The sequence below is a fragment of the Schistocerca americana genome, chromosome 1 (assembly GCF_021461395.2).
Source record: "Schistocerca americana isolate TAMUIC-IGC-003095 chromosome 1, iqSchAmer2.1, whole genome shotgun sequence".
NCBI lineage: Eukaryota > Metazoa > Arthropoda > Insecta > Orthoptera > Acrididae > Schistocerca > Schistocerca americana.
In genome coordinates this window covers 514,308,222-514,336,039 of record NC_060119.1, presented here as the reverse complement: position 1 = coordinate 514,336,039, position 27,818 = coordinate 514,308,222, and the positions used below count along the sequence as shown (strand labels likewise).

General features: G+C 43.7%; 1 protein-coding gene across 2 annotated transcripts in view; it reads right to left on the bottom strand.

Moving 5' to 3' along the window:
- The window catches only part of LOC124605100 (DDB1- and CUL4-associated factor 1), a 245,064-nt gene extending 220,779 nt beyond the window's left edge, over positions 1-24,285 (bottom strand). The window contains exons 1-2 of one of the 2 annotated variants that reach the window (XM_047136553.1): positions 23,949-24,285; positions 23,604-23,752 (exon numbers count right to left, since the gene is read on the bottom strand). In XM_047136553.1, the coding sequence (XP_046992509.1) occupies positions 23,604-23,704 (101 nt within the window). In that variant the 5' untranslated portion in view covers positions 23,705-23,752; positions 23,949-24,285. The remainder of the gene's footprint in view (positions 1-23,603; positions 23,753-23,948) is intronic. The other variant, XM_047136560.1, reaches the window with a different exon arrangement.
- Positions 24,286-27,818: the final 3,533 nt, after the last annotated feature.

Genomic DNA, 27,818 nt, shown 5'->3' with positions numbered 1-27,818 from the left:
CACAAGACTGACACTGGTACGCCATAAACCTACTCAATATTATGTCACACAGCTCTTTTCGATTGGCAAATATAATTTAAGAAAGGCTGAACTACTGGAATAGGAAATAGAAATGTTGATAACATTGATGAATAATTTCTCAGTATTTAAATCCATTACTACTGGAAAATTTCCAAAAATATGTACGTTAAAGTGGTGAGCAGGAAGAGGAGATGAGAAATGAGAACTGGGTTAGACCAAAGAGGGTGGTGGGTACAAAACTGATGTCATGGAATATGTTTTGACTTCAGCAGAGCTTAGGCTGCAAAAAGGCAGACAACAGAAAAAGGGTTTAGTATGCCAATGGTTGTTAAAACAGAAAATATACGCATACTGATATGTGTAGCACTGCCCACATGCAGTGAATGTGCCTGTGGCGACAACTTGCTGTCATCACAGGCTGGTCAGGTAAATGTCAGTAGCAGGTAAATGTAAGGCCACTTGTAAGCGGTCCGTCTCCCTCCAACTTCACCTTTATAAGTGATTATGACCGTCGCCACTGAACACCTCGACCAATTTAGACTTTTGTTGCAAAATGCATCGGCTGAGGAGTATGTGGTCTCTACCAATGCCAGACAATGGAACTTTGTGTAATATAAGGACAAGCTAAAAACTAATACCTCTTAATTTTTATGTAAAAACTCTTAACGTTTCTTTTAAAAAATAAAGCAAAAGGTATTACTTCTACATCTTTGTCCTTCATGCCTACATATCTGCAGTCCTCTGCCACTAGAGGGCTCTGAATAGTAACATGGAACGCAATGGTGTGTAACTATATCGATGCAAGTGTGCTGTAATCGAGTTTCGAATTTGAAGAGTTTGTGTCAACACACACGGGGCACCATCTCCTTCAGCATGAAAATACCAGACCACAAACAAGCCGATATGACATGTTGTTATGCCTGCAAGGTTGACGACACACCAGACATCCTAGTGTTGAGGGTTGCACAGCTGCCAGGCAACCACTTTTCACAAAAAATTAGATTTCCCTGTATTCCACTAGGCATCCCTAGCAGTGCTGCCAGAGGTCATGCATCACAGGAACCTAACTGCTCTCACAATCCACATGACCAAAAATAGATCCCAAAATATCCTGCTGGTGGACGGTATTTAGGCAACCTTCACGAGCACTGCAACATCTTCAACAATCTGATGCCTTGGGTTTACTATCATTGGACATCTTCTATACAGTCCCAACTTTGCCTCATTCAATCTTCATTTGTTTCCAAAACTTCAAGAACATCTTTGAGGAGTTCACTTTGATAGTGATGAAGTTGTGCAAACAGAGGTGAGGTTGTGGCTTCATGAACAAACTGAAACATTCTGTAGTAACAGTATCAAGACACTGGTGTCTCATTGGGAGAAACGTGTATCATCAGGGTGACTATGCTCATGGAAAAAAAGACAAGAAGAATAAAGATGTAGAATGTTAATCATGTTTGTTTCCTTTAAAAGATATGAGTTGCCACATAAAAAATTTGGAGACATTACTTTTCAGCACACCCTCATATGATGTTTATCAGCTCCAACGAGGAAACACTGCCCATTACTTTCTATCTGGAACTATAGCTTATATTAATTTTGAACAGTAACTATTACTGTTTGTTTTTGTACACCAATAGTCAATTTTAATCTATTGTTACAGAATATTGTGTTTAATAAATATTGTTTGCCTTGAAGTGAATGTCCCAACAGTGGGCATAATCAAGAACTATTCTTATGAATTGCAAAGGATATCTTAATTACTGCTAAGTTGACAAATTAACACAATTCATATACTTTACAAATGTTTTTATGTGTAACACTCCATCAGCTAGCAAACTCAAAACATTACAAAAACCAGAGACAATTATGAGACTGTTATAAATGTATGACCAGCAGTCTGAGCTATTTTGATTTCTTTGGTGGATTCTTGCAGAGTAATCTACAGGAGAAATATTTCTTATTTATATTGTAAACACTGCTTAAAATTATGATAGTTAAGTGCAAGTTCATCAAGCATACATTAATAATGACTCCTGATTTTGACCCAAGTATGAAAGAAAGGATACATAATAATACAAGTGAAACTGTGTAGTTTAACGAAAATACACATTTATACAACAGAAGTATTTTATTTATTGGAAATATGCAAATATAATTCAAAGGTCGTATTCTTTAATGTGTGCATAATGTATCTGAGACAGGTCTATCATCTTGTCTATCATATTTAAACTGAGCACCAAAACTGATAATGACAAAGTCAATTTACAAAGCTGTAGATACTATGATAGCTCAGAGTTTCTGCTGTGGGTGAATTACAACTTTTCGAACTCAATCAAGATATATTCACCAATTGCAAAAAACCATTTTCAAATGGGGGCTGAAGCTGCAGGACAACTGGACTGACTAAATAACAGTAGCACAGTTCAAAGACTAGTGGAAATTGAGGACAGGAATGCTGCTGGAATAAAGGATGTTTTGGTGGGACACTTCCTAACTGTGCAATTATGGGAATCTGTAGAGGGGGAAGGGGATGGATTCTGATGATGGGTGTTGGGAAAAAGCCAGTGAAGTTCACTACATTGCCACAAGTGCATAATCCTGCTCAAACATCAACTGGTCATACTTCTCTTCCCACTGTCCACAATTTGTTGCCATCTCTACAGCTGAACAATGTATAGTTGTATACAGGCATGACACAGACAAAAAGGAAGTAGATGGGTTTGACGGAAGGATCTAGAATAGGTCTAGGGATTAGGGCAAGCAGTGGGAAGTCTGCTAGACTTCTAGGGTGGGGTTACTGAAGACAGGCCTAAATTTGTACACACACACACACACACACACACACACACACACACACACACACACTTGTAGGCTGAAGTTAGATACAGAGTGAAATGTGGTGACACATAAGACAGGATTTCTGGTCAGGTGAATACATGGCTATCAACATAAAATCAAATAGGGATAACATAAGATTATGATTAATACTGAATGAGAAAACGGGTATGTGGGTGAACTACTGTGAACAACATAACTAAAATGGTAGCTGCAAAGCCAAAAACCACCATAGTAGTATAACTCTTGATACCTACTAATGCTGCAAATGATGAATATATAGAAAACACGTAGGATGAGATAAAGGAAGTTACTCAGTATATTATGAGAGTGAAAATTTGATTCTGATGGGTACCAGAAAAATGGAGAGAATGGTAAATAGTACAAAACATGATCGACTGATTAATCGAGAGGGGTTATGGGACCAAACGGCGAGGTCATCAGTCCCGTGATTCTGAAGCGAGTCACAGAAGAAAGAGGGTCTGCAAAAAGTGGACAAATCCAGTCAGTGGAGTCAAATTATAAAATAATGAACATTAAACTAGCACAGTAAAGGCATAAAAGGTGAGACCAAATCTAAAAATTGGAAAAAAGGAGGGGGGTGGTCATGGGGTCACAGACCGAGAAGACTATAAAAGAAGTCCCAACCACAACCAACCTGCCCCTGTTCCAAGACTAAAGGAGAACCTTATATCTGGAAATAAAAACCACTTTCATGGAGGAAATCGAGGACCAGTTCAACCATACGCGGATCGGCTGCTAATATTAAATTTAAGGAATCGGGAAGACTATCCTTAACACAACAAGCCGAAAGAAGAGGATATTTCACCAATATGTGAGATATCATCAGTCTGGCTCCACAAGCATATTGTGGGGGGTGGATCATTACATAGGAGGAAACAATTGGTGACCTGGGTATGACCAATGTGTAAATGGCATAAAACAGTGGACTCCTTCAGGGAGGAGCGGAAGGAAGAGTGCCAAACTGCAGTAGACTCCTTCATTGTGCGGAGTATATTACTATGAGCATTAGCGCCCCACATGGCATTTCACTTTTGGGCAAAGAGAGATTTGACGTAGATCCACATATCTGTAGCTGTAATCATGAAAGGAAATGGGGGGTAGGTACCTGCTTCTCTAGCCAAAAGGTCAGGCAGTTCATTTCCTGGGATGCCCACAACTTGCGACCTGGAGAAAGATGACTGAACAGGCGGCACGTTCAAGGGCACAACATGGATAGCACAGACAAAAAGGGCGACGAGATTAGCATTGGTCGATATCCTGTAGATTGCTCATGGAGTCTGCACAAATTGAAACACTGTGGAGGGAGGCCTGAGAAACAAAAAGGAGGGCCCTGTGAATGGTTAGAAGCTCTGCTGTGAACACACTATGTGATCCCGGCAATAAATGGTGTTCAAAGTCAGTAGGAGACATGACAGCATATCCCACCTTATTGATAGTCTTAGAACGATCAGTGTAAAAGATGGTGGCACCCTGGAACTCTGCAAGGATGGCACAGACAAGACGCCGGAAAACCATAGGAGTGACAGAAACCTTCGGACCCTGGAATAGATCAATCCTAATCCATGATCTAGACACCATCCAAGGGTGGGGTACGGGAGGTAAGACATGGCATGCCGTCTGGTGAGTGGAGATGGAGATCCCGACAGAGGGACGTGAGACGCATGCTGACTGACAATCCCACCCGTGGGCGGGTGTTAAGAGGGAGACATGCCACATTGGTGAAGAGCACAGGGTATACAGGAAGGTCAGGGAACTGGCGAATGGCATTTGCATAAGAAACAAGGAGTTGGCTCCATCGGATGTGTAAAGGTGGAATCCCCACTTCTGTGAGGTGACTATCAACAGGACTAGTGCGAAAGGCACCAATAGGCAGATGCACCACACAATGGTGGCCAGCGTAAAGGAGTTTCAAAGTGGAAGGAGCTGCTGAGCCACAAAACCTGACTCCATAATACAGTCTGAACAAGACCAGAGCACGATAAAGATGGGGGAAGAGTGGAATGGTCTGCACCCCAAGACATGTAGGCCAGGAGGCAGAGAGCATTAAGCTTCCGCATACATGCAAGTCTTTAGGTGGCAAATGTGGGGCAGCCATGTCAGCTTGTTATCAAAAATAAGGCCCAAGAAACGGGACTGCGCTACAACATTGAGGAGCTGGTTGCCTAAATAAAGTTATGGATCGGGCTGCACTGTGGGTAGATGACAAAACTGCATAACCTGTGTTTTGGAGGGAGAAAACTGGACGCATTGGGCAGTGGCCCATGCAAAGGCCCATCAGATGGTGCCTTGGAGCTGGTGCTATGCAGATGCTACTGAGTGGGAGCTACACCAGATGCAAAAATCATCGCCGTATAATGCCAGAGTAACCACAGGCTCAACAGAGGTCACAAGCCCATTGCTGGCAATGAAGAAGAGTGTGACACTTAGCAAAGAACCCTGTGGAATACCATTCTCCTGAATCTGAGGTGTGCTGAGCAAAGTGCCAACTCGAACCCAGAAGGGCTGGTGAGATAAAAGCTCACAGATAAAAATCAGAAGTGGAACACGGAAGTCCCAGTCATGGAGGGTAACTAAAATGTGACAGCGCCAAGCCATGTCATATGCCTTATGTAGGTCAAAAAAGACCGTGACAAGGTGCCAGTGGTGAGTAAAAGCCAGTCCAATCAGAGTAAATGGTCAGCTGGAGATCACCCTGCCTGGAAGCCACACTGATATGGGGACAACAGGCCCCGAGATTCGAGTACCCAACATAATATGAAGCTGACCATCCTTTCGAGCAGTTTACAAAGTATGTTCAGAAGGCTACTTGGGCAGTAGCTGTCAAAAGATGTTGGGCTTTTTCCCAGGCTTAAGAACGGGGATAACTGTACTGTCTCGCCATTGTGACGGAAAAGCCCCCATGAGTCAAATATTGTTGAAGACCCTGAGGAGCTGTTGCCTCTGGGGAACATCCAAGTGTTGGGTCACCTGATTGTGGATGGAATCCGGGCCTGGGGCTGTGCCTCGTGAAGAGCTAAGAGCCTGCACCAATTCCCATTCAGTGAAGAATGCATTATAAGGCTCAACGTGATGCGGGATGAAAGAGGGGGGGGGGGGGGGGGGTCGGTTCAACTCTGTGTTTCTGCCGACAGCAGGCTAGGAAGAGGACGACGATGCTGTCGCAAAGTGTGTCACAAGGTGTTCTGCGAGAACCAATGGATCAGTGCACAGAGCACCTTAGAGGTTCGGACCTGCACAGCTGACTATCACTGGTGGACCAGAAGGCTACAGAGCTAGGACCACACCTGTGATGAAGAGGCATACGTCCCCAGGGAGGAAACATAGTGCTCCTCCCAGCTTCCCTTTTAACTCCGCTTAATAATGTAACGAGCCTTATCATGGAGATGGTTAAAAGTGAGGAGGCTGGTCTGTGAAGGGTGCTGCTTAAATCACTGCAGTGCCCGTCAGCAGTCCTGGGCAGCCACATCCTTGATTAACCAACATACCGGTCGATGACGAGGGGGACTTGTGGATAGGGGGACAGCAGTTGACAGCAGCATGAAGAATAGTGGCAGAGATGCCTTGCACGACTACATCAATGGAATTCAAGAGGGAGGTGTCGAAGTGGACAGCATACATATATAAAGGCCAACTGGCCCTGTGGAATGCCCAACATGGAGGGCTGTCTGCCTGGCAACAGCAGGGGAATGATTCATTCATCAGAAAGTGGCCATTGTCACAAAGGTCATCATGGGATGACCCAGGTAGGGAAGCCACCAGGAGATCGAGAGATCGATAGCAGAGAAGGTGCCATGAGCAGAATGAAGTGGGTAGGGGATCCACCATTGAGGAGAAAAAAATCGAGGTCCGTGATAAGTTGGTCAATTAGGATACCCCTAAAGTCCCCAAGGAGGAGAAATGGGTGCGGGAGCTGCTGGATTATGGTAGTGGAAGTGGCGTACCTGGGGGGAGGTAGACATTGCAAATGGTGATTGATGGAGTCATTTACACTCGAACCACTATCGCTTCCAAGTTGGTATATAGGGGGATCCAGTCACTAACGACATCATAGCGAACCAAAGTGCAGACCCCACCAGATGCTACCCCGGGGCCAGTACAGTTCCACCAGAACACCCGATAACCACGAAATGTTTGGAGAGTGGTTATCACGGATACGCGTTGCTTGATGAACAAGACAGAACACAGAATAGGAGGAGACAAGACGTTGCATTTCCAGTAGGCATAGTATCCATTGCAATTCCACTGGATGATCACGTGGTGAGAGTCCAAGGCAGACATGAAGAAGCCAAGGAGGATGTCGGGTCACTTGGTCAGTAGTCGTCACCGACAAGGATGGGGTGACATCCATAAATAAGATGTCAGACCCAGGTTGCAAGAGGGGAGATGGCAACTACGGGGGCACCTTGTCTTGAGATTTATGTTTCTTCTTCTTCTTCTCCTCTTTCTGAGGTGGGGGAGGGTAGAGTTCGTGGGACGCACATGTTTCTGCAAGATCTGGAACCAAAAAAGAGCAGGCAACCTTGGGGTGCACAGATGGTGCGGCCTCATAGCTGAGTGGTGGTAAGAGTCTTCTGGCCTGAAAAACTCTGGGGAACCGGCTGATGCCAAAGAAAGGAGCACTACTTCGGCTGGGGAGAGGGAGCGGCTCCCTGACAGGAGGTTGTGGGAACTGCAGGGGAGAGGGAGGGGAGGACAAAGGAGGAGGACAAAGGAGGAGGACAAGGGAGGAGGAGGAAATGAAGTAACAGAGGCATAAGTTGAAGATAGTGACACTAGATGGAGTCTCTCATACTTCTGGCAAGCCTCAGCATAAGACAAGCGATCCAGGGACTTGTATTCTTGAATCTTCTTTTCTCTCTTGTAAGCCGGGCAATCCGGGGAGCGAGGGGAGTGGCGGTCAGCACAACTGAGACACCAAGGTGTATAAGTGGACAAGGGAAAAAAAAATCCCAGAGTTTTCCCGGTAAAAAAATACACTTTTTCCATGTTACGTGGCAATATACTTTTCCAAGGAACTCTAAAACTTATCAACCCTTTGAATGGTTAACATTTTATACACCAGCATAGATCTTCTCACTGCCACTTTAGAAAATGAAACCCAGAAAAAACAATCTTGGAAAGATCTCTGATGTGCAGCAACATGTACACTGCATATTTTCATATTACAATAAGCTGCATATATTCGTAATTATGAAAGTATAAATTTGAATTCCACCAAAGACAGCACCTTAGTTACCAATGAATTGAAACCGAGATTGTGATGCCCTTTTGTAAGCCAATAATAGCTCAAATGATGTAATCTCGCCAGTCATGACAGCAGATATTCAGAGCATAGGATATGTGATGCTAGCCAGTAGTAACATCACTGTTACGTGGCGCAAACAAACAAATAGGAAAAGTTAATGGTATAAATTAATATACATAGTGTTGCAAGAAGAAAAGAAAAGCTTTCACATATAATATTAGTCTCCAGAATGAGATTTTCACTCTGCAGCAGTGTGCACCGATATGAAACTTCCTCGCAGATTAAAACTGTGTGCCGGACCAAGACTCGAACTCGGGACCGTCGCCTTTCGCAGGAAAGTGTGCTACCAACTGAGCTACCCAAGCACGACACACGTCCCATTAAGGTAGGAGACGAGGTGTTGGCAGAAGTAAAGCTGTGAGGACGGGACAAGAGTCGTGTTTGGGTAGCTCAGTTGGTAGAGCACTTGCCCGCGAAAGGCAAGGGTCCCGAGTTCGAGTCTCGGTCCGGCACACAGTTTTAATCTGCCAGGAAGTTTCATATCAGCACACACTCTGCTGCAGAGTGAAAATCTCATTCTGGAAATATCCCCTAGGCTGTGCCATGTCTCCACAATATCCTTTCTTTCAGGAGTGCTAGTTCTGCAAGGTTCGCAGGAGAGCTTCTGTAAAGTTTGAAAGGTAGGAGCCGAGGTACTGGCAGAAGTAAAGCTGTGAGGTCGGGGCGTGAGTCATGCTTGGATAGCTCAGTTGGTAGAGCACTTGCCCGAGAAACGCAAAGATCCCGAGTTTGAGTCTCAGTCCAGCACACAGTTTTAATCTGCCAGGAAGTTTTAATGTTAGTCTCGAAGATTAATAAGCTACAAGAGAAGCTAAGCTTTTACAAGAGAAGCTAAGCTTTCGCATGTATTATTGGTGTGTTATTATGCGTGTGTTACTCCTTAAGATACATCAAACAAATGTGCCAGTAAAATTTGAAATAATGGCATAAATGTCTAGTCTTCTGGGCTAGAAATTCTTGTAAGTGACTGGTCCTCAAAGTGTTAAGTTTTAAATGAGAGTCAAATGTTCTGTGATTTAAGAAATTAATTGCTCATTCTCGCACATAGCAGAATTCATCTTGCATAAAAGAAAATGTACTTTGAAAGTAATGCTTTTCAAACTACCATTCGCAATATTTTCCCACAATCTGTTAGGAATAGGCTTGTTGCAGCGGTTGCCAGAAAAAAGGCGTCACTGCGTGCGCACAGCTATGAAGGCGTATGAAGTCCGTATGTATAAAGCATTAAGAGATCTTACATTACATCTTAAAAGAAACAGGACGTCAGAGGATACTCCAAGGGCATTGGTATTTCGTAAACAATACTCAGTTGTACTATTCGGCTTGAAGTGCACATTTTTATGTCCACATTCACAATGATGTAGGCCCCCATCTGATATTAAACTTTTCAGTTTGGTTTCCAGGATGTAAATTTTCTTTGAGTACCAGTACTGTACTACCTCATATTAGGTTCTTTATTATGGTATAATGTCATGCGTGCCAGAAGATGATAATGTACACTTAAAACTTAGCGAGCAAGTTGTAATTAGACAATGGTGTGGAATAAAACATTTCGTTTCAAATAAATGGTTGGTTGGTTGGTTTAAAGGCGGGAGAAGGGACCAAATTATGAGGTCATCGGTCCCTTGTTCCTAATAAAACAGTGCCACAAGTTTGAGAATAAAACGGACAAAACATATAACACAAAATGGAAAGAAAGGGAAAGCCACAAGAACGAAGGGAAGGCAACAAACACTAAAAGGAACAAAAGAGGACAATAGAACAGAGACGCTAGAAACAGAAGAGATTAAAACATGAAAGCAGATTACAGTGGCTGGCCAACCACGAGAATAAAAAGGGAAAGCCAGCCAATCTGCAACACATTAAAACATCCATCCTGAAAGCACTAGGGTGGAAGACACAGAGGGACAAAGGACATGCGCTAAAACCTGTATAGAAATAACCCACTCTCACGGATAAAACGTAAAACTAAAGCTGCTGAGGAGGCATTGTCACCCAACACTGAAGACAGGGTGCTGGGAAAGTTGAAGGTCTGTTGCAGAGCGGCTATAAGTGAGCAGTCCAGCAAGAGGTGAACGACTCATTTCGGAGTCACAGCAACACTGAGGCGGCCCTCGCGCGGAATAGGTATCCATGCATTACCCACATATGGCCAATGCGGAGCTGACAGAGGACAACTGATTCCCTGCGAGAGGCCTGCATGGATAACTTCCACACATTCATAGTCTCCTTAATGACACACAGTTTTTATGCGTGCTGTTATGCCATTCCGTCTCCCAAAGCTGGAAAACACTGTGGTGTAAGACAGAACGCAGGTCAGCTTCGGAGATGCCTATCTCCAGAAGTGGTTTCTGCATCGCCTGTTTGGTCAGCCTGTCGGCAAGTTCATTGCTGGAGATTCCGACGTGTCCTGCGGTCCACACAAAAACCATAGAACGGCGGAACTGTTCCAGGGCACAGATGGACTCCTGAATGGATGCTACCAGGGGTGGCTAGGGTAGCACTGGTCGATAGCTTGTAGGTTGCTCAATGAGTCAGTACACAGGAGAAATGACTCGCCAGGACATGAGTGGATGTACTCAAGAGCACGAGATATGGCCACCAGCTCTGCAGTGAAAACACTGCTGCCAACTGGCAAGGAGTGCTGCTCAATATGTCCTCCATGAACATATGCAAAGCCTAAGTGACCATCAGCCATTGAGCTGTCGGTGTAAACTACTTCAGAGCCCCCGAACACATCAAGAATCGAGAGGAAATGACAGCGGAGAGCAGTGGGGTTAACGGAGTGCTTAGGGCCATGCAAAAGGTCCAGACAAAGCGGCGGCCGAGGCGTACACCACGGAGGCATATGTGAACGGGCCACAAGCAGAGGTCGTAAGGGGAATGACTCAAGTTCGGAGAGAAGGGACCGCATGCGAACCGCTATCATTAGCCCCAATCTGGGCCGCCGATGCGGGAGATGGACTGCCACGGGCAGGAAAAGGAGACGGTTATTCAGATGCGCAGGAGAACTATGAATGTGTGCTGCGTAACTGGCAAGCAGTTGCGCACATCTGATCTGTAGTGGAGGGACACCAGCCTCCACCAGTACACTGGTCACCAGACTCGTCCTAAAAGCTCCTGTCAAAAATAGAACCCCACAGCGGTGCACAGGGTAGAGTAAATGCAATTCTAAAGGCACTGCCAAACCATAAACCATACTCCCATAGTCTGTTTGGGATTGGATAAGGGCTCTGTAGAGCTGCAGCAGGGTGCAGCGATCTGCGCCCCAATTGGTGTTGCTCAGGCAATGGAAGGCATTGACGTGCTGCCAGCACTTCGGCTTAAGCTGACGAAGATGAGGGAGCCAAGTCAATTGAGTGTCAAAAACCAGTCCTAGGAACTTATATGTCTCCACTGCAGAGAGTGGATCGTCATTAAGGTAAAGTATGGGTTCTGGATGAACAGTACGACACAGACAGAAGTGCTTGACACACGACTAGGCGGCTGAAAACCGGAAGCCGTAGGCTAGAGCCCATGACTGCGCCGCTCAGCAACAACAGTACTGGAGCAGCAGTATGAAATGCAGAAGTCGTCTGCATACAGAGAAGGTGAGACGGAGGGCACGACTGCAGCTGCTAGACCGTTAATGGCGACTAAAAATAGAGAGACACTCAATACAGAGCACTGCGAGACTCCATTCTCCTGGATATGGATGTAACTAAGGGAGTCACAAACTTGGACACAAAAAGTACGGAGCGGCAGGAAGTTTTGGATAAAAATCGGGAGTGGGCCCTGGAGACCCCACTCATACATTGTGGCAAGGATATGATGTCACCGAAGCGGTGGTGTATGCTTTACATAAATCAAAAAAGACGGCAATCAGGTGTTGCCGTCTGGAAAAGGCTGTTCGGAAGGCAGACTCGATGGTCACAAGATTATCAGTGGTAGCGCGACCCTGGCGGAAGCCGCCCTGACATGGAGCCAGCAAGCCACGTGACTCCAGGACCCAACCCAACTGCCGACATACCATACATTCCAGCAGCTTACAAAGAATGTTGGTGAGTCTGATGGGCCGATAGCTATCCACATCAAGCAGGTTTTTACTGGGTTTGAGCACTGGAATGAAGGTACTCTCCCACCATTGTGATGGAAAGACGCCACCGCACCAGATCTGGTTGAAGATGATGAGAAGGTGTCACTTGTAGTCAAGATGACAGGTGTTTTATCATCTGGCTGTGGATGCGATCAGGCCCAGGAGCTGTGTTGGGGCAATGTGCAAGGGCACTGAGGAGCTCCCACTCTGTAAATGGGGCGTTCCAGGATTCACTGCAGCGTGTAGTGAATGAGAGGACATTCCGTTCCAGCCGTCCTTTGAGTGTGCAAAAGGATGAGGGGTAATTCTCTGACACAGAGGCTCAAGCAAAGTGCTTGGCAATCATGTCAGCGTTGGTACTTAACTTGCCATTTATGATAACACCGGGGACAACTGCTGGGGCCTGGTAACCGAATCTTTGTCCAGATTTGGGAAGGTGCCGTGTGGCACCCAATGGTGGAGACATATCTCTCCCAACACTCCTTCTTCCGTTGTTTGATAAGGTGGCGAGCACGGGCACGGAGCTGTTTAAAGGCTATGAGGTGCTCCAGGGAAGGGTGCCGTTTATGCTGCTGTAGAGCTCGCCGACGCTCCTCAATTGCTTCAGCGACTTCTGGCGACCACAAAGGGACTGCCTTACGCCTTGGGCACCCTAAAGAGAGAGGGATCGCATTTTCTGCAGCAGAAACAACTGTGCTAGTCACCTGCTCAACCATCACATCGATGTTACCGTGTGGGGGAAATTCAGCGGTGACAGCAGAGGTGAAAGCTCTCCAGTCCGCCTTGTTCAAAGCCCGTCTGGGCAAGCGCCCAATGTGCCTGACACTGGGGCAGTTACAGGAAGATGGTGAAGTGGTCACTACCACACAGGTCGTCATGTGCTCTTCAGTGGATGGATGGGAGAAGTCCCGGGCTACAAATTGATAAATCAATGGCCGAGTAACTACCATGAGTCACACTGAAATGTATGGCGGTCCCAGTATTTAAGAGGCAGAGGTCGAATTGCGACAGTAAAGTTTCGAAACCTCTGCCTCGGCCAGTAAGCATGGTACCACCCCACAAGGGGTTATGGGCATTAAAATCTCCCAGATGTAGGAAAGGTTTAGGGAGTTGATCAATCAGTTCAGCTAATACATTCAGGGGTAATGTACCATCTGGAGGAAGATATACATTGCAAACAGTTATTTCCTGTGTCATCCTTATTCTGACAGCCATGCTTCAAGAGGAGTTTGAAGGGGCCCATGTTCACTACAGACCGAGTTTAGGACATAAACGCAAACTCCACCTGACACTCTCTTATAGTCACTACGGTTCCTGTAATATTCCTTATAGCTGCGGAGGGCAGGGGTCCGCATTGATGGGAACCATGTTTCCTGGAGGGCAATGCAGAAAGCAGGTGTAAAGCTTAACAGTTGCCGCAGCTCAGCCAGGCGGTGGAAAAAACCGCCACAATTCCACTGGAGGATCACTTCGTGAGACTGGGAAGATATTGAACAATCAATGAGGCAGTTTACACCTCAAGAGTCGCCTGCTGCCACCGATTTATTGCCTGAGCAGTCTATATCCATTGTGTCTGAGGGTCTGGCGAGATCTAGGTCGTCAGTGGACGCCAAAATCTCCACCCCATCCTCAGCCGCAGGGCTTGTAGGTAGTGGTGGTGCTGGTGCCACTGCAATTTTCTTGGTCTTAGGGGTTTTCCTTTAGGATTTCTCTCGCTGCTGCTTGAGTTTGCCTGGCTGTGAGGACTTCACTGGCTCAGTCTCCGGAACTGAGAATGAGCGTGAAGCCGTATGACCAGCTACTTTTGGGCTAGAATGAGATTTTCACTCTGCAGCGGAGTGTGCACTGATATGAAACTTCCTGACAGATTAAAACTGTGTGCCGGACCGAGACTCGAACTCGAGACCTATGCCTTTCGCGGGCAAGTGCTCTACCAACTGAGCTACCCAAGCACAACTCACGCCCCGTCCTCACAGCTTTACTTCTGTCAGTACCTAGTCTCCTACCTTCCAAACTTTAGAGAAGCTCCCCTGCGAACCTTGCAGAACTAGCACTCCTGAAAGAAAGGTCTCGAGTTCGAATCTCGGTCCGGCACACAGTTTTAATCCGTCAGGAAGTTTCATATTTTTGGGCTCTTCAGCCACTAGAAGAAACCTGGGAAGGGAGTGATCCAAGGGACCCCTTCCTAGTGAGAGAAGCCAAAGAAGACTTACGCTTCTCCGGCTTAGAAGTGGGGATGGATGTCTCTGATGGTTGGGGGGGGGGGGGGGGGGGGGGGCGTTGCTCCCGAAATATGTGGTGCAGGAGCAACAGGGAGGGAAATGCCCCCCACCATCAAGGGGGCAGGTGTAGTCTTCCGGCTCTGTGAGGTGAATTGGGTTGGCAAAGCTGATGGCGCCAGAACTGTTGTAGCAGTGGCGTAAGACAATGTCATACACACAAGATGCAGGCATTTAAATTTTCTCTTAGCCTCAGTGTAGGTCAGTCTGTCCAGGGTCTTGTACTCCATGATTTTCCTTTCTTTCAGGAGAACCCTGCAGTCAGGCCAGCAAGGTGAATGGCGAGCCTGGCCCTCCTCCCACGGTGTAGCCAGGGCACGAAAGGTTGCGAGGTTATACGAAGCAGCATTCAAGGATCCTTCACCATTCAAAGAGACAGCTGTTTGAGAACAGCCTGATTTTTGCAGCTTGACACCTTGCACACACAGGTGGCAGAACACAGGGGCTTCCCTCATGAAGTGGGTGGTCACAATCACCTTACAAAGGGTCTGCCGTACAATGGGAAGACATATGCCTAAAATGCAAGCACTGAAAGCATCGCACAGGTGGAGGGACATATGGCTTCACACCACATCTGTAGCACACTACCTTGACTTCCTCTGGGAGGGTATCCTCCTCGAAAGCCAGAATGAAGGCACCAGTATCGGTGCGGTTGTCTTTGCAACCCTCCTGCACACGTTGAACACAACAAATGCCATGACGCTCCAGATTAGTTTGGAGTTCCTCATCAGTTTTCAGGATGGAGTCCCAACGAAAAATTACTCCCTGGACTATATTCAGAGATTGGTGAGGAGTAATAGATACCGGGACAGCGCCAAGACGATCGCAGGCACGAAAAGCTGCAGATTGGATGACAGAAGCAGCTTTGATCAACAGGGAGCCCGACCGCATATTACTAAGAGACTCCACTTCACCAAACTTGTCCTCAATATTTTCTACAAAAAACAATGACTCTGTGGCGATGAACGTGTAGCCCATCCATCCTAGTACAGACGAGGTAGCAGAGAAAGGGTTTCATCTCAAGACAGCGAGCCTGGCCCTCCTTCCATGGTGTAGCCAGGGAATGAAAGGTTGCGAGGTTATACGAAGCAGCGTTCAAGGATCCTTCACCATTCGAAGAGACAGATGTTTGAGAACAGCCTGATTTTTGCAGCTTGATATGCTTCATGCACCAAGCATGCACCCTGATAACACCCACTGTGACCAGGGGCTCTCTCCACAGGCGCCACCCAGCCATATCAAGGACCATCTGGCACGGCAGCTGTTGCCAGGAGTTCAGATACTCCTGAAGAGACAAGCAACCACTCCTTGGAATACATGGGGAGGGAGCAGCTCAGGTATCAGTAGTGTGATCCCTGTGTTGTCAGGGCTTCAGCAATATGGATACATAACAGCCCCACCACACAGACTGGCTACACGTGCTGGTGACCTAGCAGGTAGAAGGGGCTACAGTGGGGAAGGGGGGAGAGGAATCCACACTGTAGATGCTATGGAGGGAGTTCTTTCCCATATGGCTCACACTAGAAACAGGAAATTTTGGAGATCAAAGTTCACGTGGAAACCTAAATGCCAAAAAGGATAAAAGAACAGGCAAACGGAACAAAATTGCAAACAACACAGGAAACCAGGTGGATAGCCAGTTCGACATAAATCAGAAAACACCAGATGGGGGAAGGAGGTAGCAACAGGGAACAAGCCAGGATAGGAAGGGGGGAGCAGCGTGAAGGAAATACAGCCATGTAATGAAGAATGGGTCACAATAGCTTGGGGCCCCATGTGCGCCATGCACAAACTCACGAAAGAACCGTGAGCTCCCTGGGGGGGGAAGGGGGGGCAGGGGGTAGAAAACATGGATGGGGGAAATGAATGAAAGGGGAAACCACCTAGTTTGAATACTGAATACTGCACAGAGCACAGTTTAATCATTGCTAACATTTAACTTGAAAATCATGAAATAAATGTGTACAGGTGGAAGAGACATGGAGATCAGGAAGATTTCAGGTAGATTCAAAACTTTTCTGGAAAAGATGATGACGTCAATAATTTATTGGTTACAAACTGCAGATTAAAACTGACGAAACTGCAGACTGGTTTTAGCTCTATCTGGAGTGAAGATCATAAAGCACAAGACACAATCTCTCTTCAAACCCGCTGAAAAACTCTGCCACCGCAAATTTTCCTCTGTTTTTCTTCAAGAAATGGGTAATAAGTAAAATGCATTTGAAACATGATCATCTGTCAGTGCACTCACTGTCTGTCTGTCAGAAAATTAGTGAATTACAATCTTTCCTATAAACGGTTTCACTAGGTAATTAGCTTCAAATATTACCAAAAATACCATCTGTTGATGGTGACGGAAAGGTACATACAGCGATATATCTCCTCCTGGTTCTACAGGGTGAAGTGAAATTCACCCACAAGGTCTTCGCAACACGACTAGCCACATGCCAGCGATAAAAAAAAAAGGCTCTCACAAAAGTTTGCCCAGTGAGTACATCCGGCAGAAAAAGGACGTTAAAGAGTGGCAAGCTGCCAACACTGTAACCACGTGAATGGTAACTACCTCTGTCAGACATATTAGTCATGCTGTACAGTTGGTGTAGCGTGTAGAGTTTTGCATTCACATGCAGGAGGTCGAGGGTTCGATCCTGGGTTAGGGTGCATTTTTTTTATTTGCTAATTTCAATCTGAGAGTTCATACTGTAATATACGCCTTCTCTTAGGTCGCATTTATCCTAAATTTATAACATTTTGTAACGCTGAACATAACAAATACGTGGTTAGACAAATAAGAATCAGATAGTTGAAACAAATGACCTGTCATAGGACAGAATAACTACAGAAACAATATCAATTTCAAGATACTAAAGATGATAGCACAATACAATAACACAACTCTACTTGTCATTTATATTACATGTAATATGAACACTCAGATGTGGCACATTAGCAACCAGTGACAACAATAATGTACACATTAATGACAGTATGACATTCACAACAGAGTATGTTGTCCTCAGAACAACAGGCACTCAAAGCGCCGTCTTCCCTGCTTGTCCAAACATTGTGCAACCTGCCAGATCATACAGCTCTGGACCCTTCGCAGCACAGCTGCATCGACAGTAACAAGAGCAGCATGAACATGTGCTACCAATTCTTCCACATTCATCGGCAGAGTAGAGAACACGCACTCCTTCAGGTGCCCCCAGGAAGAAAACCAGGGGATGTAGGTCAGGTCAACACGGTGGCCATACAAATGAATGTCCACGTCCGAGCCATTTCCCTAGAAATGTTCTGTCCAAATACTGTCGTACATTAATTCCAGAGTGTGGAGATGCACCATCATATTGGAACCATATCTCCAGCCGAACATGTAGTGGAATATATTTCAGCACATCAGGCAGATAGTTTGACAGGAATGCATGCAGTCAACCGGTCAGGCAACATGTAGGGACCCAAACACCTGTTGCCCAATATATGGCCCAGACGCTGATACCAAAGCGAACTTGATATCCACAGTTGCGGGTGACATGCAAGTTAACCTCACACCAATGGTGGGCATTGTGCATATCAAAGACACCATCACGCGCGAATGTTACTTCATCTGACCATATTATGATGTTCATGAAGTCATCGTTGGCTTCCTGTTATTGTTGAAACCATTCACAGAATTGCATCCACCGATGGCGATCTGCAGGAAGTATAATATAGGGGTGCAGCCCACGCTCATGCAGCATGTTAACAATCGTGTGTTGCGAGACAAAACAGCTGCCTTGTTACGCTGTGTGTCCTTCGCTGAGGTTCTTGGTGTATGACCTCCAGAATAGCTTCTTCAGGTAGCTGGAGCACAGCAAGTCTGTGGACAACCTCTGGCATGAGATGGTGGAAGGAGAGAATCTGACTCCCGAAAGTGCAAAGCCAGATGACGAAACACGTTTTTATCTGGATGGCGCCAACAAGGATATCTAGCAGCATATTCACATGCAGCAACACAATCCCCATTATCAGATGCACCAAGGACCAGAACCATATCCACAAATTTGTTGTTTGTGTATGCCATACATCTGCCACACTGGTTTAGAGGCTTGTACACATGTACATTGGAGTCTGTCACGGGCGTGTTATTCCGCTCACAACTAGGCCCTGTCTGGTGGACAGCACATGCAGTATAAACACGCCGTCAGTCCTGCATACTGTTCCATCTAATGCGCATTACTCCTCTGACAGATATTGTTCTGTCATGATTCATCCTGACACCACTAACTGTGAAATGTTCGACTTCAAATTACACTGTTTCCCTAATGGTAATAGATGTGATCCTTCCATAACCCCATCGATATAATAATAATAATAATAATAATAATAATAATAATAATGCATTGAGATACATACTAAACAGCATGCGGTTACCAGACTCAATGTTGAAAGGCATAATTAATGGGACCATGGCGATAACACATACAAATAGTAACCAAGTTTGGACATTATTCGCAAAGCACGTTGCTAGCCCTACTGATAACTTAAGGCCCTAACGAAATGTTACGGACCTGAACAAGGCAAGAATAATAGTTGGTGCCAATCTATGGTACCATTGGACGAGAGTACAAAGAAAACAGATTTTGCATCTAGCAGATGAAGTGGTGCGAATAAATTCACACCCACGACACAGAAAGGGCTTCTTTCAAAGCTGACCAATCTTCCATTTCTACGATTGTAGTATGCAAGTGCAAATGTTTCCTAGAGGACCTGCTGCAATCGCTGTTGATGATTAAAGATGCCAGACACCGTACCACCTGGACTACATTTACCAAATAAAAAACATATGCCTCAACCCAGCATCGAATCATAATCTACTGCATGCTAACCCAAAACTCTATCCACTGCACCAACTGTACCGTACAACCAAGATGTGCTGACAGAGGTAGTTACCATACATGTGATTACAGTGTTGCTAGACTTGCTATCTGATGTCTCAGGTATCAGCTATAATGGGAACAGGCATGCTGTTTTACCATACTTAATTTTTTAAAATTTCTTTAAATTTTAAGTTTTAAAAATCTTTCAGAGGTTTAAGTACTTTTACCATACTGAAAAGAAATTATTGTGCTTGTTTCCTAAATCTGAAGATGGTTGTTGGCCAACTGAGACCAGTTATCTAGTTACTACTTGACTGAATCACAATTAAGACTTTTAACATTAGGAATACTTAAACATTGTTGACCAACTATATTTGAGCCACGATTAATGGAAACAAGCTCACATACAACAATAAAGGGGACAAAAAATCAATTGTGTTCTACTCGTGACATCCACTTTAATTAATTTAAAAAAACTATGGGAAACCTAAATCGGGATGGCTGGATGGATATTTGAAGTCCGCTATTCCTAGTGTATTAACCACTGCATCATCTCACTCAGTGGCAAACTTCCATGCCAGGTCAGCAGTGAAGTTTCAAGAAAGTACGCATATTTGCTACCATGTGTCTATATTGTATCTTTGTGAAAAACGGCAGGTTGTTGTTATGTAGATCACCAGTTGCATCCAATAGTGGCCCAAACCATCACACTTGGCATGTGACAACAAGGCTACTGTGAAATGCAGATCAGCAGACAGCAGTAACGATGGTAGATTCTACACTTTGACAAGTTGTAGTGTGGCTTGTTCACAAACACTACATCCTGCAACCCACCACACCAATTTTGCCATTCACATACACATATTGTCACTAAACAAACTATGGTCAATACATAATTTAACCCCCAGGTGGAAGAAAATGCTGTGAAGCACAAAATATTTGACTCTGGCCTCCTTCCCTCTCAGTCTTAAAACTTTCTTTTCTGTGCGAATCACCTTATCATTTTCAGCTACGCAAACCACCTTCCTTCACCTTTGACAGATGTATAAAACCATCTACCTGTATCAAACCATACGACTATCAACATTACCCCCACTCCGATAGCAGCTCTCCCTTCCACTCCTCTGAAATGCACAAATCAGAAAAGTCTATAGAATACATCCTTCATTCATAGTATCCTCCTAGCCTCAATCTATGGTACTCCTTATGTTACATATGCAGCGTGTAAATTTTTTCCTTCGTTTCTCGGCTCCCTCAGAACTCAAAAGATTGTGCGTGTGTGTTTAGTATTTTTTGTCAACCTTATTGGTCAAAGGTGCAGTAGCTGTGGAGCACTGTCTAATATTATGTTTCATTTGGCTGTTGTGTTCTATTTCTTTTGGTAAAATGAGCGATGAGGTACTTCATGGGCCACCAGCGGGCACTACATATGACCCATCGTCAGCATAGGAAGTGAAACCTATGACGTGACCTTTTTATTTAGTTGCTCAGTATGAACACAAAGCATAGTATACTGGCTGCAGCATAAAGCATAGTAACTGGCTGCAACATAAAGCATAGTATACTGGCTGCAACATATGAGAGGGGGACTTTTTCCCCTTCCTCTCTTGTGGATATCTATAGGTGGATTAGTGCTCACTTTCCTCACACCTCCCTTTAAAATCTGCAACGAAAAAGAGTGCTCATTATATTTGCATCCCTTTTCTTACACCCATCTGCCACAATTTTTTCCCCTTTTTTATTAGTATTATTAACCTGAGCAGGTTGCCATGGAGGTGATTATTCTGTTTGAGGTGTCAAATTATGTTTGAGCTCAGAATTTGTTCTAAGATTTAATAACAAATGGATGACAAGGGTATTATTTATTTGAGAGGTCTACAGTAGAATATGGTTAAAAGTGGGTCTAATTCGACCACAAATTCATTATACAATCTGATAGGAATTCCATCAGGCCCTGGAGCTTTGTCCAATTCTACCAATTTCAGCTGTTTCTCAACAACGCTAACATCAATAGCTCTATCATGTGCCTTTGCAGTGCTGTAAGAATTAAAGTGGTACAATAACCCTGAATTTTCATTTGTAAAGGAGCATCTAGAAATAGAGTGCATCATTTCTGCTTTCACTTTGCAGCTCTTAATTTCAGATCCTGTATCATCCAAGAGTGCCTGGACGCAAACTCTGGTACCACTAACAATCTTTATTACAACTAAAATTTCTTTGGTTTTTGTAAGACATCCTACAACACTACTCTGCTGTAGTATGCGTAGTTGTTGAAGGCTTCATGCATTGCTCTCTCGATGCTTGATTTAGCATCTCCCTATTTATAGCCCTATGCTTTATTTTACACGTATTAGATAGCAGCTTTTGTTTCTTTACGGTGACAATATACAATGGAAGCTCTCTCCCATTATGAACTGTTCTACTAAGTACATATTTACCAAGTGCATGGTCAAAAGCTATTTTTGTACCCCTCAAAACAAATCAAATGAAGCCCATACTTTGTTCATAGGGTCTGAACAAAGCTAACTGATGTCACTGAGCAGATTTGCTGCTCTTTTTCTTGCACATGATAATGAAGTACATTTACTATTAAGAATTTAGCAGACCTGATAGTAGTACAGTAGGGTTTAACAGACATCCTCTTAAGGCCCGATAACATTTAAGAGCAACCCGAGCCTCAGTATTTTTAACTTATGTTAAATGGTCACACCAATCAAAAGATACACAATTTTGTATGTGACAGAATCTACAAATACATGATGGGTTGAAGAGTGTGATTAAATTCATCCACTTTGGGCACTGATACTATCAATCAATATAGAGACAGCCATCATAAAATCACACTCATTTTAACTATCAAAAACAATTGGACCTCCCCTGGAAAATCTGTCTCAGGCAGGGGAAGTATTGTTGTTATGCCTTCAAATGTATTGTAAAGATGACAATAGCAGACCACAGTGGAAAATAGAGGTATTTACTCAGAAAAGTGAAAACACCCATGTAATGGTAAACAAAGTAAAAGAAACCTAAAAGCAGGTCAATCTTCCAATTTCCACATCAATTTATGTTAACAGCAATGTTGAATTGTGACGAAGACATTGAGATTAACTGTAAAACAAAAAGTTTCATTGATAGAAGAAAGGTAGCATATGTTAAAGAATAAATTACTGTTACTGAAATATCAAAAATGTAAGGAAAAGATAGATTGCCACTTGCCATAAAAATGACAGATTAAGTTACAGACAGGCACAACTAAATGACACTTACACACCAGCTTTCGATCGCAGCCTTTGTCAGTAGCAAATTATCTTTTCCTTACATTGTTGATATTCCAATCAGGAGTTTCAATTGTGATTTTATTGTGATGTTTGTATGTGATGATTGTGATTAGGAAGTTTTGAGAGACATTTCAAAATACCACATGCATGCTTAAAGAAATACACAGGGCTAATAGTATTTTGACACATAAACAGGAACTGTAACTTTTTGCTTTGAGGAATAAAATGCTACATTTCCAAAATACTTGTCAGACCCATAGCCTGCTTCGTAACTCAGTGAACCACTGTAATCAGTTCAGAAACAAGAAATTTCTTACCCTCCCCACCAGTAACGGAACTGGGTAATAGAAATGATTAAAATATGTGAATTTTTTCAATGAAGACCATTGAGTGTTCGAGCAGAAAAATCACAAGATAGTATAAATTGAAATAACAGGGTTTTCTAAGAACATTTAACACAGTGCATGTAACAATACAGTACAATATGCTATGGATATTTTTGACCTGTCATTAAATACCTGATTTAAAAATACTGACAATACGCACAGAATGCTAATAGTCCTCTAAAAAAATATCTGGGAAGTTACAACTGTCACTGGTTTTCTATCTAACAGGCTACAGAACAATGATACCTATATAGTTGTAGGGATCTTACGTTTCAGCACACTATCAAGTCTCGTATATATATTCAAAAAGCAAAAATACAATACGATTCCCACACATCCAAAGTAATACTAAAATGCTTAAGACATTATGGCAATTTAACTACAAAGAATTAACAATAACTTTCTCTTTGATTAAAATTTGGATGTTATGAACACAAACACAACGGATAGGCAACAAAAAAATAAATTAACATACGTAAACGAACTATACAGCACAAAATATCTGCAAATATGTGGTATACATTGCAGCGTGTAAACATACCTCGTAAGAACTGGGACTGGATCGTACAAAGAATTCTGGTGTTCCTCTTCCCATGAACGCAAACAGTACATTATTTCACTTATATCTGTAGTGGACTCCATCCTTCTCTTTATAGATTACGCAATTATTCCCTTAATGTTTGCAATCAGCTGCATATGTGAAATTGTAAACACAAATTACTTTGTTGGTTAAACAACGTTACGGAAAACGTTAAATATGCTGGCATTAAAATTCTGTCAAATACATGAACTAATATAAAACACCAGGCATTTGCTATCTTCAACGCCTAAATGAAAAATGCCAATAACACAAGGAAAAAATGACTTAACCTAAATACGAACTCACAGTATCACATTATAAGGCAACAAATTTTTATCAGTTTTTGTAGTAGTCCATCAAACTTGATAATTTACTAACTGACAAGCATTTCCAAAAGTTGTAACATCACTTGTATTCTCAAAACCAACACCACCGCTAGACTACACGATACATCACGTTGTGAGCGGCAAAAACAATTGCTAAGCGCAATTCGTATGTGTATATTGCACCACGAAAATATAACTAGGTAAATTGCAACCTTCCGGGCAGTTTTTGAAATTTGAAAGTGCTGTTATTGTAAAGCTTCTCATAGGTATTAACTTTATAATAGCTATAGTAATCATTTAATTCATTTTCGCACGTTTTTCGAGGTAAACCAGAGATATTTGGCAATGGAGACGGATGTTGATCCCGGATTCATGGCCAACACAAGATATTGTTAGTACACACACACACACACACACATGGAAAGCGCAAAAGTCCTGTCAACATAAATACAATATACCGACACAGCAGAAGACAGAGACTGGTGTATGGTATTATGTCACTCTACGACAACTAAAAACGGAAAACATAAAACATGACTAAATTAGAAATTATAATTGCCAGAGAGAAAACCTGTGATTTATCATCAATTGCCTCATGATTCGAATTCTCGTCTGCTTTGGTTTCCCGTTGATTTACATAAAACGTTAGAGGCAATTATCCGGATGACCTCTTAAATAGACCACTGTAGCTTTCTCTGTTGTTTTTTTCTTTCTTTCTCATTAGTCTTCTGACTGGTTAGCTACTGTCAGAGTAGCACTTGTAACCTACGTCCTCAATTTTTTGCAGGATGTGTTCCAATCTTTGTCTTCCTCTACTGTTTTTGCTCTCTTCAGCTACCTCTAGTACCATGGAAGTAATTCCCTCATGTCTTAACAGGTCCTATCATCCTGTCCCTTCTCCTTACAGTGTTTTTCACATATTCATTTCCTCTCTGATTCTGCGCAGAACCTCCTCATTCCTTACCTTATCAGTCCACATAATTTTCAACATTCGTATGTAGCACCAAGTCTCAAACGCTTCGATTCTCTTCTGTTCCAGTTTTCACACAGACCATGTTTTACTACCATACAATGCTGTGCTCCACATGTATATTCTCAGAAATTTCTTCCTCAAATTAAGGCCTATGTTTGATACTAGTAGACTTCCCTTGGCCAGGTATGCTCTTTTTGCCATTGCTAGTCGGCTTTTGATGTCCTCCTTGCTCCGTCCATCATTGGTTATTTTACTGCCTAGATAGCAGAATTCCGTAACTTCATCTACTTCGTGATCACCAACTCTGATGTTAAGTTTCTCGCTTATTTTACTGCCTAGGTAGCAGAATTCCGTAACTTCATCTACTTCGTGACCACCAACTCTGATGTTAAGTTTCTCGCTGGGATGAAATTTTCACTCTGCAGCGGAGTGTGCGCTGATCTGAAACTTCCTGGCAGATTGAAACTGTGTGCTGAATCGAGACTCGAACTCGGGACCTTTACCTTTAGCGGGCATGTGCTCTACCACCTGATCTACCCAAGCACGACTCACGCCCCGTACTTACAGCTTTAATTCCGTCAGTACCTCGTCTCCCACCTTCCAAACTTCACAGAAGCTCTCCTGCATACCTTGCAGAACTAGCACTCCTGGAAGAAAGGATAATGCGGAGACATGGCTTAGCGACAGCCTAGGCTAGGGCATGTTTCCAGAAGGACATTCTGGAAACATTCCCTAGGCTGTGGCTAAGCCAAGGGGGGGGGGGGGGGCTATGCAACAACAACAATAACAATAACATTAAAATTCAAAGGTAATCGAGCCGATCAGGATCGATGTATATAAAAAATCAAAGCTTCCCGCACAAAAGACTGAGAAGTGGACATTCTTGAGAAGAGATTAGAGTTAGTCTGGTGTGAAACACGAAAGACCGTGAATCAATTTTGTGCTTGTGATAAGTAATGTGAATAAAGTAATTATTGTGTATCAAATAGTGTATTCGATTGTCATTAGTTACAATCTGCTAATATCAGATCAGCACTACAAGTGCGATAGTGAACTGAGGATATTCAACTGCAATACAGGAATGTGGTTTGCTGTACTGTCGGGTAAAACAAGACGGTTGGTTGGTTGATTCGGGGGAGGAGACCAAACAGCGAGGTCATTGGTCCAATCGGATTAGGGAAGGACGGGGAAGGAAGTCGGCCGTGCCCTTTCAAAGGAACCATCCCGGCATTTGCCTGGAGTGATTTAGGGAAATCACGGAAAACCTAAATCAGGATGGCCGGACGCGGGACTGAATCGTCGCCCTCCCGAATGCGAGGCCAGTGTGCTATCCACCCGCAACCTCTCTCGGTAGTAAAACGAGACACACCTGTACAGTACCGTGCTGATAGCATAAAACGTGAAGGAGAGAACGAAGCATAACAATTTACTACATGAAATTCCACGGAAATACGATCACAACCTCTGGATGCTATCTTTTAAAGATAAAACTTTATGTATTTATTTAATAATTAATATAAATGGCAAACGAACACAGACGTCGCAGACGCGGAAAGCGTTAGCAAGAGATAGGGCGGGGAGAGTCTGCCCCCTCTCGGAAGCTGGAGATAAAGATCTTTCGTGCACTACAAATTTCTCGCGAACTTTCGCCAATTGTTATCTGCGATATTACTAAAACGCAAATTTAGAGTGTACTGGGCAATGCTTTGGCTGTAGTAATAACTATATAATTTGGATTTGTTTAACTCTCCCGCCGTTCACGGGGTATTGCGCCATTTCATTGGTATGGCGGCGGTTTCGACGCTGTCCTACAGCCAAGCTGAATGTGAATCTTTAAAGAATGTAACCGGAATAAAGTTTCCGTTACTTTCTCTGTCGCTTCCTTGCATAGTCCTTATCAAGATGCAGAAGAAGACTGATCGAACGCCATGGAGCATGGAGACGGAGATAAATCACGAACGCCCTAAGCTTGGCTCTAGTATACCCGCTGTAAATCTCCCAGTGCTTACAAGGATGGCCCTTCCCTGTGCTGCACAGTTTAATCGCAACCAAGGGCGGCCTTGGCTGGCGCTGGACTCCCCCCGCATCCGCCCCTCCCCCTTTCCCTCCTCCAACACAGATTATACATCTTCGTTAAGTTCAAAAGAATTCTGTTTCGTAATTGTCATACTAACAATGTATCAAAATAGTGTTACAATCGCACACCCACTGTTGTAATGCTTGATTGTTAGCCACAATAACGAGTAGAAAGGGCGCGGAGAGGCGCTGAGAAACAATAAATCGCTTACCTCTTAATTTACGCATGAGGAATAGTAATGTATGGACAATAGATTTTACTATTGCGCATCAGTATCATAGCATTTGGTTCCTTCTACTCCGATGCAGGCATAATTTTCTGAGACGTACTCCAGTGGCCATAGTCGAATCACAACGAGTATATAATTGAATTATATTACATCAAAAGTAGTTTCAGAAACACCTTACTTTATTTTTTCAATTTATCTGTGATAACAAAATTGCAGGTGACAGTTCTCCAATTACCTTCTAATGTTTTGCGAGGGGCCGGTCGAGGCGCGGGGCAACTGTGATGTTGCGCCGTTTGCACATGTCTAAAGGCCGGCCCTCACAACAGTAGTTCATGATTTACGAAGAATACACTTGGTAGCTTACCGAGTCTACATTCTGCTTTACACGCCAAAGCTATTGTAGCAGGCCCCTAAAGAACACGGTCACGCTTTATTGGAGGTGAAAATAATATCTGTGGACCCAAATACATCAGTAAAGAAGAAAAAATATGTGATTTCTATATCCAGTAACTGGGACTTCCTCAAATCCTGTGGGGTGCAACGCAGTGCAACATGAAATCAAAGAGTTACA